Here is a 13,937-nt window from a genome sequence, read left to right on the forward strand (position 1 = left end):
TGATTTTTGGTGCTAGTGCTGTGGTGTTCTGCTCATAGGTGCCTATACTAAATCGTACTTTCCAAAGGCGAATGGTAAGAGGAATAATGCTGTGCCCAGGGACCAGGCCAGATGGCTGTTGGCAAGCTAAGAAGCTGGCAACTCTAACTACTGACCTCACAGGAAGATGGGGCTTCCAACAGCTCAAGCGAGGCAGCAGCATGCACTGTTCAATCACTGGGTAATACCTGAGCCACAAGCACTCAAGTCTAACCTAGTGGTCAAGGAGCTCCAGGCGGCACTCTCCACCCACCGCGGCCTGGAGAGGCCAGCGGGTCAGACGGGAGAGCGTGCAACACCAATGATCCTGGGAGACAAGGTCCCGATCCATTTCAGAAGACACTAGAATCTGGCTTCTGATTACAGGTGTAGGAGACAACAGCACATTAAATAGGTGATCTCACAGAGAGAAACTAAGTGTAGTTCTCAATATAATACATACCTGACTCTGATTTTTTAAAGGACCTAAACTATGTCTTTCTGACCTGTATCTAAACTATGGGCCATTTCCCCGTTAGCACTCACTCTGAAAACTTCAAGAGTGTCTCATAAGAAGGCAGAAAATTCCTGAAAAGTAGAGACATATATACTGGCTAATAAAGCAAAGATTCAGAACCTGCAATTCAGTGGCAAACCTGCACTAAAACTGGAGAGTCATCACTCTTCTCCTTAGAATGGGTCTGCCCTGGAGGGCTGCTTACCTTGCCTGCACCTGGGCCCCAGAAGCTGTCCACGGTGAGGGACAAACTCTGGGTCTCAAAGGCAAATACAATAAACAGACTACCTGCCTACAGGCTGAGTTGTGAGCCCAGACACCGCCCTGTGGAAGGAACAGGTGACTGTAAAAGGCATATTCCATTGTGCTTTTGCTCTGTACTGGGGGAGGGGAGGGCAGCAGCAGGGAGGGGTCTCACCCAAAGAAATCATGATTTTGTAACTCCTACCAGGTCCTTTTGTCTTCCCTCAAATAACAGGAATTTTAAAACCAAAACTACATGAGGAAAAACAGGAGAAAAAATGGCAGGGATCCATGCCTCCTCTGACCTCTAGTTCCCACATTTGTCCTTATTCTCTGGAAAAATGTGAAAATTATTCCCATAACCTTAGCTGGCTCTGGGCGGTATCCAGCCCCAGCCTGCCCCTCACTACCTCGGGGCAGTTCTGCTTAGCAGCTCCACAGAAGCGGCCAGGGTCTCTATATCGGGCACTGCTGTGACTCAAAGATGGCTGAAGCACCCTCAAAGCCCTCAAGGAGCTTGAGGCTACTGGAGGACAGAGGCATGGGTAACAGCAGTGATGCTGGAGGAAGAACAGTATCTGAGCCCTGGGAGAAGCCCAGACAGGGCCAAGGGAGCTGGGAATGTTGGGGAGCAAGAGCTACTCCCACTGTCCATGCTAGGCACCAAGCCCCGGGTTGCACAACGACCTAGACTAACACAGGCTATGGGTAGAGCTTCCCCTTGAGAAATGCCCCCAGTCAACAGTGAGCAGGAAGAAGAGGAGGAGAAGGAGGGTAGTGGTAGTAATGATAGCAGCAGTATCATGAAGCAAAAAGTAGTGAACACTTTCTTTGGGCTAAGAACTTTTCCCATGTTATCTGATTTCATCCTCAGAACAATTCTGTAAGATGGGTACTCTACTATCATCGCCCTCCTTTTACAGATGAGAAGACTGAAGATAGAGAGAAATTCTCTTACTCGTTCATTCAACAAATGGTGTTTGTTTTGTGTCTGCCGTGACCCTGATACCAGTAACACCCTGGCAGTGACCCTGAGATGGAGAAATCCTTGACGGTATAAGGTGCATCCATTCTGGTGGGAGACAAACAACTTGCTCAAAGTCACTCCCCCTGTTAGAACAGTGGAGGCAGGATTGGAACTCAGCCACTTCAACCACAGAAACTCTACTTTTTCAAACTCCCGACCAGCAAACTGCCTGGGGCCTAGCCACAGCCACTTAGAATCCTCATTACTAAAATGCCACATTTCCTCTATTCAAAGAGGCATAGTTTTTTCACATTTTAATATCTGAAAGCTGGCTGCAGAAAGAAATCTGTGGGCTGTAGGCAGAGAAGTAAATCATAATATAGCTGACTGACTGTTAAAATATGGATTTAGCTCAATACAGGTTATTTGATTACCAGTGCGGTTGTTTTCTGCAACTGTTTTTGAAGCATTTTTTTTACTTTGTTTTTGTTTTGTTTTGTTTTTAGGGTAGGCTCCACTCTCAGCATGGAGCCTGAGGTGGGATTTGAATGGGGTCTGAGATCGAGACCCAAGCGGAGATCAGGAGTTGGACACTTACTGACTGAACCACGTGGGCATGCCCCAGCAAATGCTAACATCAAATGCAGCTGAATTTTTAGCTTAAATTAAGTTCCCTTACATTTCTTCAAACGCCATTGGGTTCACTACAATGCAATAGTGAAAGAAAAGGCTATTGTATATGCAAGAGATTACCTATTATGAAATGTAATTAAAGGAAGTAGAAATCATGAAATCTCCTGGAACACCTCAAAGAATTTTCAAAGCCTCAAGAGCTAGCATTCAAACAACAAACATCCAATTGTCAAAAGCTTCCAGCTATTTAACTTCTAGCAATATGTAATCAATTAAGGGGAAATAAAACTAGAAATAGAAAACATGGGCCAAACCCCACTGTTCTTTGATAAGCCTCCAAATTATACTGTCAACCTTAGAGGTGCCTGGCTGACTCCGTCGGTAGAGCATGTGTCTCTTGATCTCAGGGTTGTGAGTTCAAGTGTGGGTACAGAGATCACTGAAAAATAAAACTCTTAAAAAAAAAAAAAAAAAAAAAAAGAACTGGCTGGGGCACCTGGGTGGCTCAGTGGGTTAAGCCGCTGCCTTCGGCTCAGGTCGTGATCTCAGGGTCCTGGGATCAAGTCCCGCGTCGGGCTCTCTGCTCAGCAGGGAGCCTGCTTACCCCTCTCTCTCTGCCTGCCTCTCTGCCTACTTGTGATCTCTCTGTCAAATAAATAAATAAAATCTTTAAAAAAATAAAAAAAGAACTATACTGCCAACCTTAAAGGTACCAAAGGGATCAAGATCATCAGTAATCTACTTTATGAAACGTACCACATAACTCTGAAGTTACAAATAACTTCTGAGAACCAAATATACAACTTCACTGATGTGGAAAATACCTCTACTCTTGGGGCACCTGGGTGGCTCAGTCGGTTAAACGTCTGCCTTCAGCTCAGGTCAGGATCCCGGGATCCTGGGATCAAGCCCCGCATTGGGCTCTCTGCTCAGTGGGGTGCCTGCTTCTCCCTCTGCCTTCCCCCCCTACATCCCACTCGTACTCTCTCTCTCAAATAAATAAATAAAATCTTAAACAAACATATCTCTACTCTAAACTCTAATTACACAGAACAAGCAACTCCTATGTAAGCATATGGATGAAAGAGAGCACTACAGACTATGTTCTAAGCATGTAGATTCAATGTCATGCTTCTTGGTTTCTGGAAAGATGCAGTTAACTCCATGGCTTCTTTTACCATTATCAATGGCAACACTGATACAACTGTCAATGGTGCCTCAAAACAGAGGACTATGGTAATTACAATGATAGCTGCCATTTATTAGCACCTGCTGAATACCATATCTGATTTTTTATACCCAGTATCTGTGATCCTCCTAACTCCATAAGGGAGGTACTCTTAGTAATCCCACTTTATGTTTAAGAGAATCGAGGTTCAAAGAGACCACTGACTTCTGAAAATCAAGGAGCCAGTGGGCATCAAGTGGAGCATGGAAACAGGTCTTCCTGAGTCCAAAGCCCAAATGGTTTCCAGGCCACTAAAATGCCTGCCCCTCTTAACAATCTGTCTCCTCCACCACCCCAACACAGCAAACCCAGATAAGCCCTCACCTGAGGAAAGCTTACTGTGATCTCACAGCAGGATGGGCCTGCAGGACTTAAAGGTAGCAAGCCCCCCGCCCCAAACCCAAATACCTCCAAGGTGATCCAAATCCTGTTGCTTATATGGTTGTTGACATTTTCTCAGACTACACCTGAAGGACACACTCAAGCAGGCCCCAAACTGGCCAAGTGCACCGACTACCACATGGTCGATCAGCTAACTAGTTCATTCCTTCAAGCTGTGCCCATTTAGTAGCACGATCCAGAGAAGACATTAAACAGGCTTGGCAAGAAGGGAGGAAGTCTTTGCTGCTGGGGCTGGGGCAGGAAGACGCCGTGGCTTGGCTAGAGGCATCCTTTATCCTGCGGGCAATATCTCACATCAGTTAATAGAAGTAGAAGCCTCACTGAGCCTAAGGGATAGTCCATCTGAGTGTGCTAGCCACCTTCTGGAAATCTCTCTGAAGTCCTGGGGCAGCCCAGGATTCCAATCCACAGATGTTTTTCTTCTGGATCAAACTTTTGCAGGACAACAGGTGGGGGCTTGTGATGCCACCCTATTCTCTGGACATGTGACTTTGGACACTCATTGGTAATGCAAGATCTCTTTTAAGAGCTTTTCCTTAAATTATTTCCTCAGAAAAGGACCTCAAGCTTGGACATAATGAGTGGACTAAGACAATCCACAACACATGTATTGAGCATCTCTGAGGATGCGGGGAAGAGTAAGATGTGATTGCTACCATCAGGGAACTCATGGTCGAGTGAAGGAGCTAAGATGGGCTCAGAACTAACTGCAGTAAAAAGCAGAACAAGGTGATTAGGGGCACCTGGGTGGCACAGTGGGTTAAAGCTTCCGCCTTCGGCTTGGGTCATGATTCCAGGGTCCTGGGATCGAGCCCCACATCGGGCTCTCTGCTTAGTGGGGAGCCTGCTTCCTCCTCTCTCTCTCTCTCCCCCTGCCTCTCTGACTACTTGTAGATCTCTGTCAAATAAATAAATAAAATCTTAAAAAAAAAAAAAAAAAAGAACAAGGTGAGTATTATCCTGGAACACAGAGGAGAAAGGAATAAATTCCAGATGCATGGTCAGTCATAAACTCAGCTACCATTGAATGAGCCCCTACCAAGTACAACCTACCAGGTACAACACCAGGCATTTGACGCACCTTATGCTATTTACCCCCATAACGACCCCACAAAGTACGTCCTATTACCCTTCTCACTTTATACATGAGAAGCAGATGAAGAAGCACACTATCTCACCTCAAGGTCACCAATTAATTTGTAAAGACTAGAGATAAGATTTGGACCCTACTGGCCAACACCAAAGTGTATGTTACTTTCAATATAGAAAACTACATCTCCTAAAGTAAAGAAGTTCCTCCTGGTAGAAGTGGAATAGGAACTGGTTTGGAATTCAGCCAGGTGACAGTGCAAGGGGAGAATGATCCAAGCAGAGGGTCAGTGAGAAGGAAGATCTAAAGGTAGGACAGATGAGTCCTCAAAGCAGTGAGCAGAAATCAAGACTGCTACACCAAGAAGTGGTGTGTGGTCAGTGAGTTAGGCCACTAGGTGTCAATAGACCCAAGTTCTAGTTTTGCCACGGTCACTCACGTTGGGACCTTCAACAGATCCTATCCTTTCTCTGGGCCTCAGTTTCCTCAACAGTAAAAGTTCCAATCCCCTGTTACACTACATGTGTCCCAAAGGTCAGCTCTGGCTTAAATGCCCAATGATGCTCCCAAGAGGCCATGTGGGGCCATGGCTAAGACCAGGGGACAAGAAGACTGCAACTCTGCAGTGACCAGCTGAGTGACCACAGACAAGCTAATTGACTCCTCCAAGTTAGTTTTCCTCATCTGCAATGTGGAGACAAGGCCAATGCCTGCTTCACAGGGCTGTGGTGAAGGCTGAGGGAACTAAAGAGAACAAGGCTCTTAGCAGAGCACTTAGTAAACTATAAATGTCCGGTAAATGGAGGCAGGTTTGTCACCATAATAATCACCAGCGCTATTACCTCCTCAAAGTGTCCAAACAGTAAATGTAGTGAATACGAGCCAGAAGGTCCTTTCCTAATTACTTTAAGGGCCAAAAAATAAGTTCCTTTTTTTTTTCCTGCTGAGAAAAAGAAAAGGTTTCACTATCCCTCCCATGACCGCCTTATGTGTGAGGATCCTGGTTCACTGAGGGGTCGTGCCATACCTTCTCTTCTGAAGAAACGGTCAGCTTGTCACTGGATATCAAGCTGCACACCTGGTCCAGACTTAGGCTAAGAAATTCTTCCCCCAGCATCACCTCTGGAAAGTGCTGCTCTGTTCAAAAAAAAAAAAAAAAAAAAAAAAAAGCAGAAGTTACAATATGCTCTTGCCCTTCCACAGCCTTGGCAATCTGTGAAGTTCAGAGTGAAGTCCTGGGCACTCTGGGGGTGGGCATGAGGGAAAGGGACAGACAGAGAGGCAGAGAGAAAGACAGCACATCCTGGCTGAAGGGAAACTAGCCTCTTAATTTGGCAGCAAAGGCATCCCTCTGTGTGATACTCCAGCCTGAACATCGACACAGATGAAAATGGGGCAGAGAGAAGTGAGGGTATATTTTTTTTTCTATGCTCCATGTGATTATTAATGGTAATCCAGAAAAGCCTCACTGGGATCTGCCTACTTAATTGAGCTCATTTCCCCTCAAGGCGCAAGCTGGCAGATTTGCAGACGAAGCCCCCTGCAGCTCAGCTAAACAAAAGTGGGTCAGAACTGCTGTGTGGCTGGAAGTCTCTGGGAGTTCTGGTACGGTTTCAAGGCTGGCAGAAGGCATCAACCTTTTGTGCCCAAAGTCAAGCCTATCATGGTCTCTGATTCACAAAGAGGCCCAACTAAGCCTCTGTCCAGACTGGCCAGACACAGCTGGCCCCACCACTGCAAGCAACCGTCCATGACAGGCAGGCTAGTGGGAACCATTAAAATGGAGGGGAATTTGGGGACATCTAAACCGAGACAAAACACAGAGGCCGGATGTCCATGCAAGGGAAATGCCAAGTGCAATTCCGACCCCAACATTAGCCCAGGCCACCATTCTGCTCCCACAGAGACAGTGAAATGTCAGTGAAGGTGTGTACTCTTCAGAAAGAAGGCCACTAGATTCAAGTTCTGGATTTGCCATTTGCAAGATGTGTCCCTAAGCCAATGGCCTCTCCTTCAAAGGCCCCACTATCTCTCTGTATAATGAGGATATAAGGGCTCATCTTGCTTCACTCCAATGCTGTGATGGGAAAAGAAGGGTGAAAGTAGTTTCACAAGCTATGCCAAGATAAAGTGGCCCAAGAGCCAACAACTCCTGGTGCAGCAGGTTCTGGAGATCATAGGGTCCTTTGTCATGTGCCCCAGAAAGGACTCCTTTCTCAGCACTCTCGTAGTTCTGCCCCACTGCCCCCAGGAGCATCCATGCTCCTTGCCCTCCAGGCTCCAGGGCCCCCCTCTTCTTTCTTTGGTGGACCCTCTCTGGCCTTGTAATTCTAGCAGTGACACCTCCCAGTTCCCAGCAAGGGCTACCCCGACATGGTCTGGCCAGGCCCTCGGGGGAGACTGAGAGTCTCTCTGTGCCCAGGAAGCTGCATGGAAAGGGAAATCAGCAAGCTCAGCTCTGCTCTCACATTCATCGGCTTCTCAAAAGCCAAACAAAGAAGACTTAAATCATTTCTTATAAAACGGATTCTAAACTTTCATGTTGAAATGATTTCAAAAGAATTCCCATATACCCTTCATCCAGAGCCTCCAAATGTCAGTATTTTACTCTCAGAGATCTGGTTATAAACAACTTCCCCATCTTTCGATAGAAAGGGCTCCCCTCCTGCTCCCCAGTGGCCCACTGGTATCACTGAGCCCACAATTAAGCCCTGTCCATCATGAAGCTCAGGAAAGTTTGTACATAACAAAAAACAAATTTATAAAGCAGATCCTTTACAATGGGAAGCAAATGTCATAAAGTAAAAAGCAGGTCTTGTTTCTCCATATGTGAACAGGAAAATGTCTTTAGTTAAAGCTTGGATTTTCTGTTAGACATTCAAAAGACTTCCCTAACTAAGGGAATATTTAAGAGTAGATAATACTATTTTTTAAAGTATCCATTCCTAAAAAAATTTTTAAATAAAAGCAAGTGAACAATCTCCTTTGGGTGATGGGAATGCATTCTTGGCCTGGAGGCCTGAGAAAGCAACAGGATTCTCCCTCCATGCCCTTTCTGTTCCAAAAAAAAGTCTCTGGACCAGAGACCTCCATCTGTTGGCAACACCAAAAAATAGCGGAGGGAAAATTTGGTGTGTAGTCACCACTCCGAGACAAAATACAGGACACCAAGACTCTGTGGACCTGCCAAGGCTGAGCTCAGCAGGAGAGTCAGCAAACCAGCTCCAACATCCCTGGGGCACAGAGCCACATGGAGCCTTCCTGCTTTTTTTTTGGCTGACCAATAACCTGACATTTGGAGGAGGGAAAAGAATGAAGAGAACAGGAGGTAAGAAGTTAAAATCTGGGGTGTGAAGATTTCTTCCACAAAGCTCATAAAGCCAAATGTAGATGGGTGTGGATTTTGCAAAGGAAGACAAAGTGTAGTGGTATGTATTCTAAGTGGCCTGGTGAACAAACCAGAAATTCTCAAAGACCAGTCAAAACAGTCAGCACCCACACTTCCCCATTCTCAACCTCTGGGGCACTAAAGAATTTCCATCTAGGTCCCTTCTTTCTAAAGTCCCTCTTTCTAAAGGTCCCTTCTTTCTGCTGCTCTGCCCATCTGGGACCTCCCACTGAAATCCCTCCAGAAATCCTCCCAGGAAGCACCAGCTGTTAGGGAGAGGCAGCAGCTTTCCACCCAGGACAAGCACTCTGGGACCGAGGAGATTTGCAGGGCATGAGTAGGGAAACACAGAGAAAAGGAACAAAGAGGGAAACTCCTTCTTCCCTCCCCCTGCTGTCTGAACAGCTCAACCACCCCCTCCCCCCAGAGCCCCTTTTCTATTAGCAACACTCAACAAGATAAAAAAGCAGAAACAGGATGCTCTGGCCAACTTGATTTCCTGGGAGACACAAGTTCCCCAGAAGACTTTATATTCCAGTCAGCCCTCTCCCCAGCCGCTTGCCAGAAAGGAACACCTCTGCTCCCAGAAGACCCCTCCCTGAGAATCCGCTAGCTTTAACACTTGTTTGTTTGTGGGTTCTCTGTTTGCTTTGCTGCATTAGAGGAGAATGGAGTCAAGACCCTTGGTTAAGAGTGAGAATGCCTGGGTTTGTGTCCTAACTCCACCTCTTAATAGTCCCTTCTTTCCAACCTTTGGCTTTATCATCCATAAAGTCGGACTGTAATAACTGACCTAGGTCTCAAACTTGTTTTGAAGCTCAGAGATATATACTGAGTCCCTTATGTATACTGATGAGTCCATTTTGAGATCTTTAAGAAACTTTAGAAAGGAAGGATGACTATTGTATCAGCCCATGCTCCTGCTTCACAAAGTCCAGTTCAATGGGCAGCACTGCTCTCCAACAGAGAAGAGTTTCCATTCCATCAGGGACATCCCTTGGGACTGCAGATCCTGTGGATAAGGCTGTGGACCCCAAAGGTCTTAGAGACCCACTTTAATTCCATCAAGTTCAACAAACTGTCTAGGGATATGATATTCAATTTCCTAAGACTATAGTTTTCTCATCTGTTAAATGGGGCTAATACGAGTTCCTGTTTCATAAAGGTGTGTGGGCATTAAATAAGCAAATAGAAGTAACTCACATCTACTGAGATGACTGCAAATGTTGGATAACCATTAATGTATAATGTGCCAGATGCAGTGTTTCTTCAAAAATGAAAAAAGCAGAACTGATGCCTACAAGGAGCCTACTGGCTTATAAGAGGCATAAGACAAGGCACCAACAACTCCAACTCCAAGTCCACAGGGCCACGACTGGGAGAGGCACTCCAGGTATAAATGACAGCATGGAAGCAGGAAAATGCATGTCTAGAAAACAACAACAGCCCAGTCTAGCTACAGTCTAGGCTATTATCTTCATTCCTCTAACACACGTTTACTGAAAAACTGTGCGAGGCTCCAGGAGATACAACGGAGAGGTAGGCAAGCTAGATTTTGGCAGACCGGTGGGGTGTGCAGGGAGCAGAATATCTTCCAACCATGGAGTAGCCCCTTGAAGGGGAGCTCTCCAATAATAAACTCTAACTCTTCTAGTCTTTTAGCTTCTTTCTTCTTGAAGAGGAATGGGAACAGGGGCAAGAGGAAAAGTCACTTAAGACTTCCTGTTAAGAGTCCTAATTAACCAACCTTTACTGTAAGCATCAAACACTAAGTTCCAAGTTTTGTATGCCTGTTCCTGTCCATTTGGATGAGAAATTATGGGGGCTGAGGGGACCACCAGATAACCTGACGTCCGTTCTGCACCAGGCAATACACACACACCTTCCCAAAGCTGCAAGAATGAGAACAGGCCTGCTCTGGGGGCACAGCGGGATCTTTTCAAGGACGCGGGCCTAGAGAAAGTGGATAGCATTTCCTAACAGTAGCTAACACTATGCTAGGAACTTATTTCTCCCCAAAGTCCTACCAAAGTATCAATAGCCCCATTGTACAAATCAAGAAATGGAAGCTTAGAAAGATATTCAGCCATGTGCTTAGGATCACATGAGCAGTTAAGTGGTATAGCCAGGTTTTGAAACCAAGACTGTATGATAACAACAACAAACATTCTTAGTCCCCAAGATGACAGTAATTTGTCCTAAGCAGGCCACTGTAGTTAAAATCCAATGTAGGTGTCAGAGCATCCTAAAAATCCCTCTTAGGGTTATGATTGCAGAGAGACAAAAAAAAAAAAAAAGGATGAATCTAAAAACCTTTCTTTACAAACAAAACAAAACATGAGGAAAGTAGTGTTCTAAACCCTTTGGCATCAGTCCAAGGTTAAGATCTTAGACCTAACCCCCACCCCATTGAGATGTTTCCCTAGTCCCCTGCCCACAAGACTAGAGGAAGTGCTATTCACATGTTTTCAAAGCACCCAAAACAAAACAATAAAAATTATCGTGGTCCCAATCAGGCTGTGTTATCATATGAGTGAGGTCTTTCTTCCTACCCAGGGTGTGAACCTGTCTTGCTCAAAGCTGAACTCTCAGTGTCCACATATCTGCATGTCCTATGCCTCCCTGCCCATTCTCCAGGATGGCCTAGGGCTTGGGCAACCTCCCAAGTTAATCCCCAACCCATTCCTCCCTGGTGGGATAAAATAAACTAGCCTTTAATCAAGTTCATCTAAACTACAAGCCCAGAACAAATGGAACTAAACCCATCTACGACTTCTCTGACCCACACAGATGAAATAAACCCCATTATTCCAGAGCCAACAGCCGCAGGGAATAGGAATGAGTAGTTCTGACGTGAACTACTGGTCACTGCCCTCCCTTCAACCACCAAGGAAAGACAGGCTGACTCAGGTGGACACACAAACAGAATCAAAACATTTTAGTAGGATAAAATGATAAAACAGAACAGCTTTAAATCTGTCCCCTACTGCCCTATTTTTGGAGGGCAGAAGTAAGCTTTCCTGAATCAGGATTTGGCTTTCAAGGCCCACCGTTTCCCTGTTCCAGGAAAAATTCTCATAGAAAGTAACAGAGCTCTTACCTTGACCATTTCCCACAAGGGTCACGACCACCAGCCCTCAGACCCCAAATATTACCATCTCTCCATTCCCTGGGGACGGTGGGATATGAGCTCTCTTTCCCAGGTGACTAAATTCTCCCTTTCTAACATACATGCGTGCGGGTGCACACGTGTGCACGCACGTGCACACACACACATACACACACACTAAGCAGCTACATCAAAACTGCACAGTTCACAGAGTTATTGCTTTGACAGCAGGGTTCTCTGTTACCCAGGGAATAGAAGGATAAGGGAAGCTTCCTAAAAGAAACTTGCTCTCCAAAAACTAGCTATATCTTGCTCTCCTTCATTGGCCATCTTTGAGTCAGAAGCAGAAACTCAGAGGGAGGCAAGAGGGAGGCAAGTGCCGCAGACAGAGAAGCTGTCCTGTCCTGTGCTCTGAGCTCTAGTATCACAGGCTCCTTGTGAAAGCTTGTACTGCCACTCACGAATGACATGATCTTAGGCGAGTTACTCAAGCTTCCTGGTGTTTCCATTTATTCATCTATAAATTGGAGAAATAATAACCACGTCTCACAGTCACGTGGCCAAAATGAAGTAATGCCTGCGGGATGTGCAGCACCAGGCCTGGCACCTAGCAAGTGTTCAGAAAAGGGTAAAAAACTCCTACAATCATCATTACCCGTCATCGCCATCATTTCATGATGCCAAGCCGGAGGAAGCAATTTCACAAGACAACCCTCACTGAGTCAGAGGCTCATGTTTTTTAAATGATTTGTCAATGTTTTTTGTTGCCCTTAATTTAATCACTTCATTCCATGATCTCAAGTGACTCAGTCAAAAAAAGGCTATTTCTCTCCATGAGCACATGAAATCCAATGGCTTTTCCATCCCATGGCTGAAGGGTTTCAGCTCAGCTTTGGCAGACTGATGTAAACAACATGGCCAAAGAATTTTAATTGCCATTTCATTAATAGGGTTCCATTAACATCCCTCCCAACGAACTCTGCTGACGGCCCAGTACAGGGCTGCCCAATTATCAAGCAACAGAGTCCCCATAAACCTGGGCCCTGGTCGATGCAGTTAAAGATTAAGCAATCCTGAAAACAATAATGAGGTATAAGAAACGGGCTGCATAAAAGGCCAGGGTCCCTTTCCCAGCTGCTCTCGACCCATCAGCTGGTGGCAAGGGTCTAAGCAGTCAGCTTCTAAACATGGGACAACCTTCCCCCGCCCCAGAATAAAATACCACAGCAAAAATATCTGGGGGCATAGCCTTGAGAGGGAAGGACCCAGAGGAAGCAAAGGGGACTGCCACAGCAGGAAGAGACGGGCCATTCCAAACAGGAAAGCAAACAGGCAGCCGGGTGGAGAGGCGGTGCTCCAGTCCTCCCAGAGCTCTACTGTGTCTACCTCTAAGCACTTTCGCCAGAGCACTTAACAGAAGGCAAGAGGTCACCTTAAGAATAGCTTCATTAAAAAAAAAAAAAAAAAAAAAGTTTCATTTTTTGGAGAACAATTGGCAAAATCATTTTTTTTAAAAATGCACACTCTCTTTGAGATGCTTTATGCTACTAAGCTAGTACTCTACAGATACAATTGTACTACTACTTACACACCGGCAAGTGTTCTCCAAAATGGCACGTATAACAATTCTCACTCAAGCATTTTCCATAAAGGAAAAAACTAGTAACACTGACGTCCATTAGTTGGGGACTGGTTAAGTAAACTATATAGTTCATCCACATGATGCAGCAGAGAAAAAAGAATGAGATATAGCTATGCACAAGGGCCTGGAAAAAACTCCAAGATTTTGTATTAAGTCAAGAAAAAGTACAATGAATACCGAATGCTTCTATTTAGGTATGTTAGAAAACTATATATCTAATATTGATATATATATACATATTCCATAGGGCAACCCCAGGCCCTTCAGAGAGAAGGCCTGGGAGAAGATTAGTTTGCATTTTATTCTTTTTTTAAAGATTTTATTTATTTATTTGACAGATAGAGATCACAAATAGGCAGAGAGAGGCAGGCAGAGAGAGAGGAGGAAGCAGGCTCCCTGCTGAGCAGAGAGCCCGCTGTGAGGCTCGATCCCAGGACCCTGGGATCATGACCTGAGCCGAAGGCAAAGGCTTTAACCCACTGAGCCACCCAGGCGCCCCTAGTTTGCATTTTATAATTCTGTGTACTGTTTGAATTTTTTTTATTATGAGTAGACACTAAATTTTATTGAATAAATTTGTTTTAATAATAACAGTATATAGCAATGTATCTGCCAGCATGGAAGGGTGTTCCAATTATCTTGCAAGGATTTTTTTAAGATTTATTTATTAATAAAGAGAGAGAGTGCACATGAGCTGGGG

At 45.2% G+C, this 13,937-nt stretch overlaps 1 protein-coding gene across 7 annotated transcripts in view; it reads right to left on the reverse strand.

Annotated features, from left to right (window-relative positions):
• KLHL3 (kelch like family member 3) overlaps positions 1 to 13,937 on the reverse strand; it is a 312,385-nt gene that overhangs the window by 51,990 nt on the left and 246,458 nt on the right. For all 7 annotated transcript variants that reach the window (XM_059174657.1, XM_059174662.1, XM_059174656.1 and 4 more), the window contains one exon: positions 6,126 to 6,235. In XM_059174657.1, coding sequence (XP_059030640.1) covers positions 6,126 to 6,235 — 110 coding nt within the window. The remainder of the gene's footprint in view (positions 1 to 6,125; positions 6,236 to 13,937) is intronic.

Source organism: Mustela lutreola, chromosome 5, assembly GCF_030435805.1.
Source record: "Mustela lutreola isolate mMusLut2 chromosome 5, mMusLut2.pri, whole genome shotgun sequence".
Lineage (NCBI taxonomy): Eukaryota > Metazoa > Chordata > Mammalia > Carnivora > Mustelidae > Mustela > Mustela lutreola.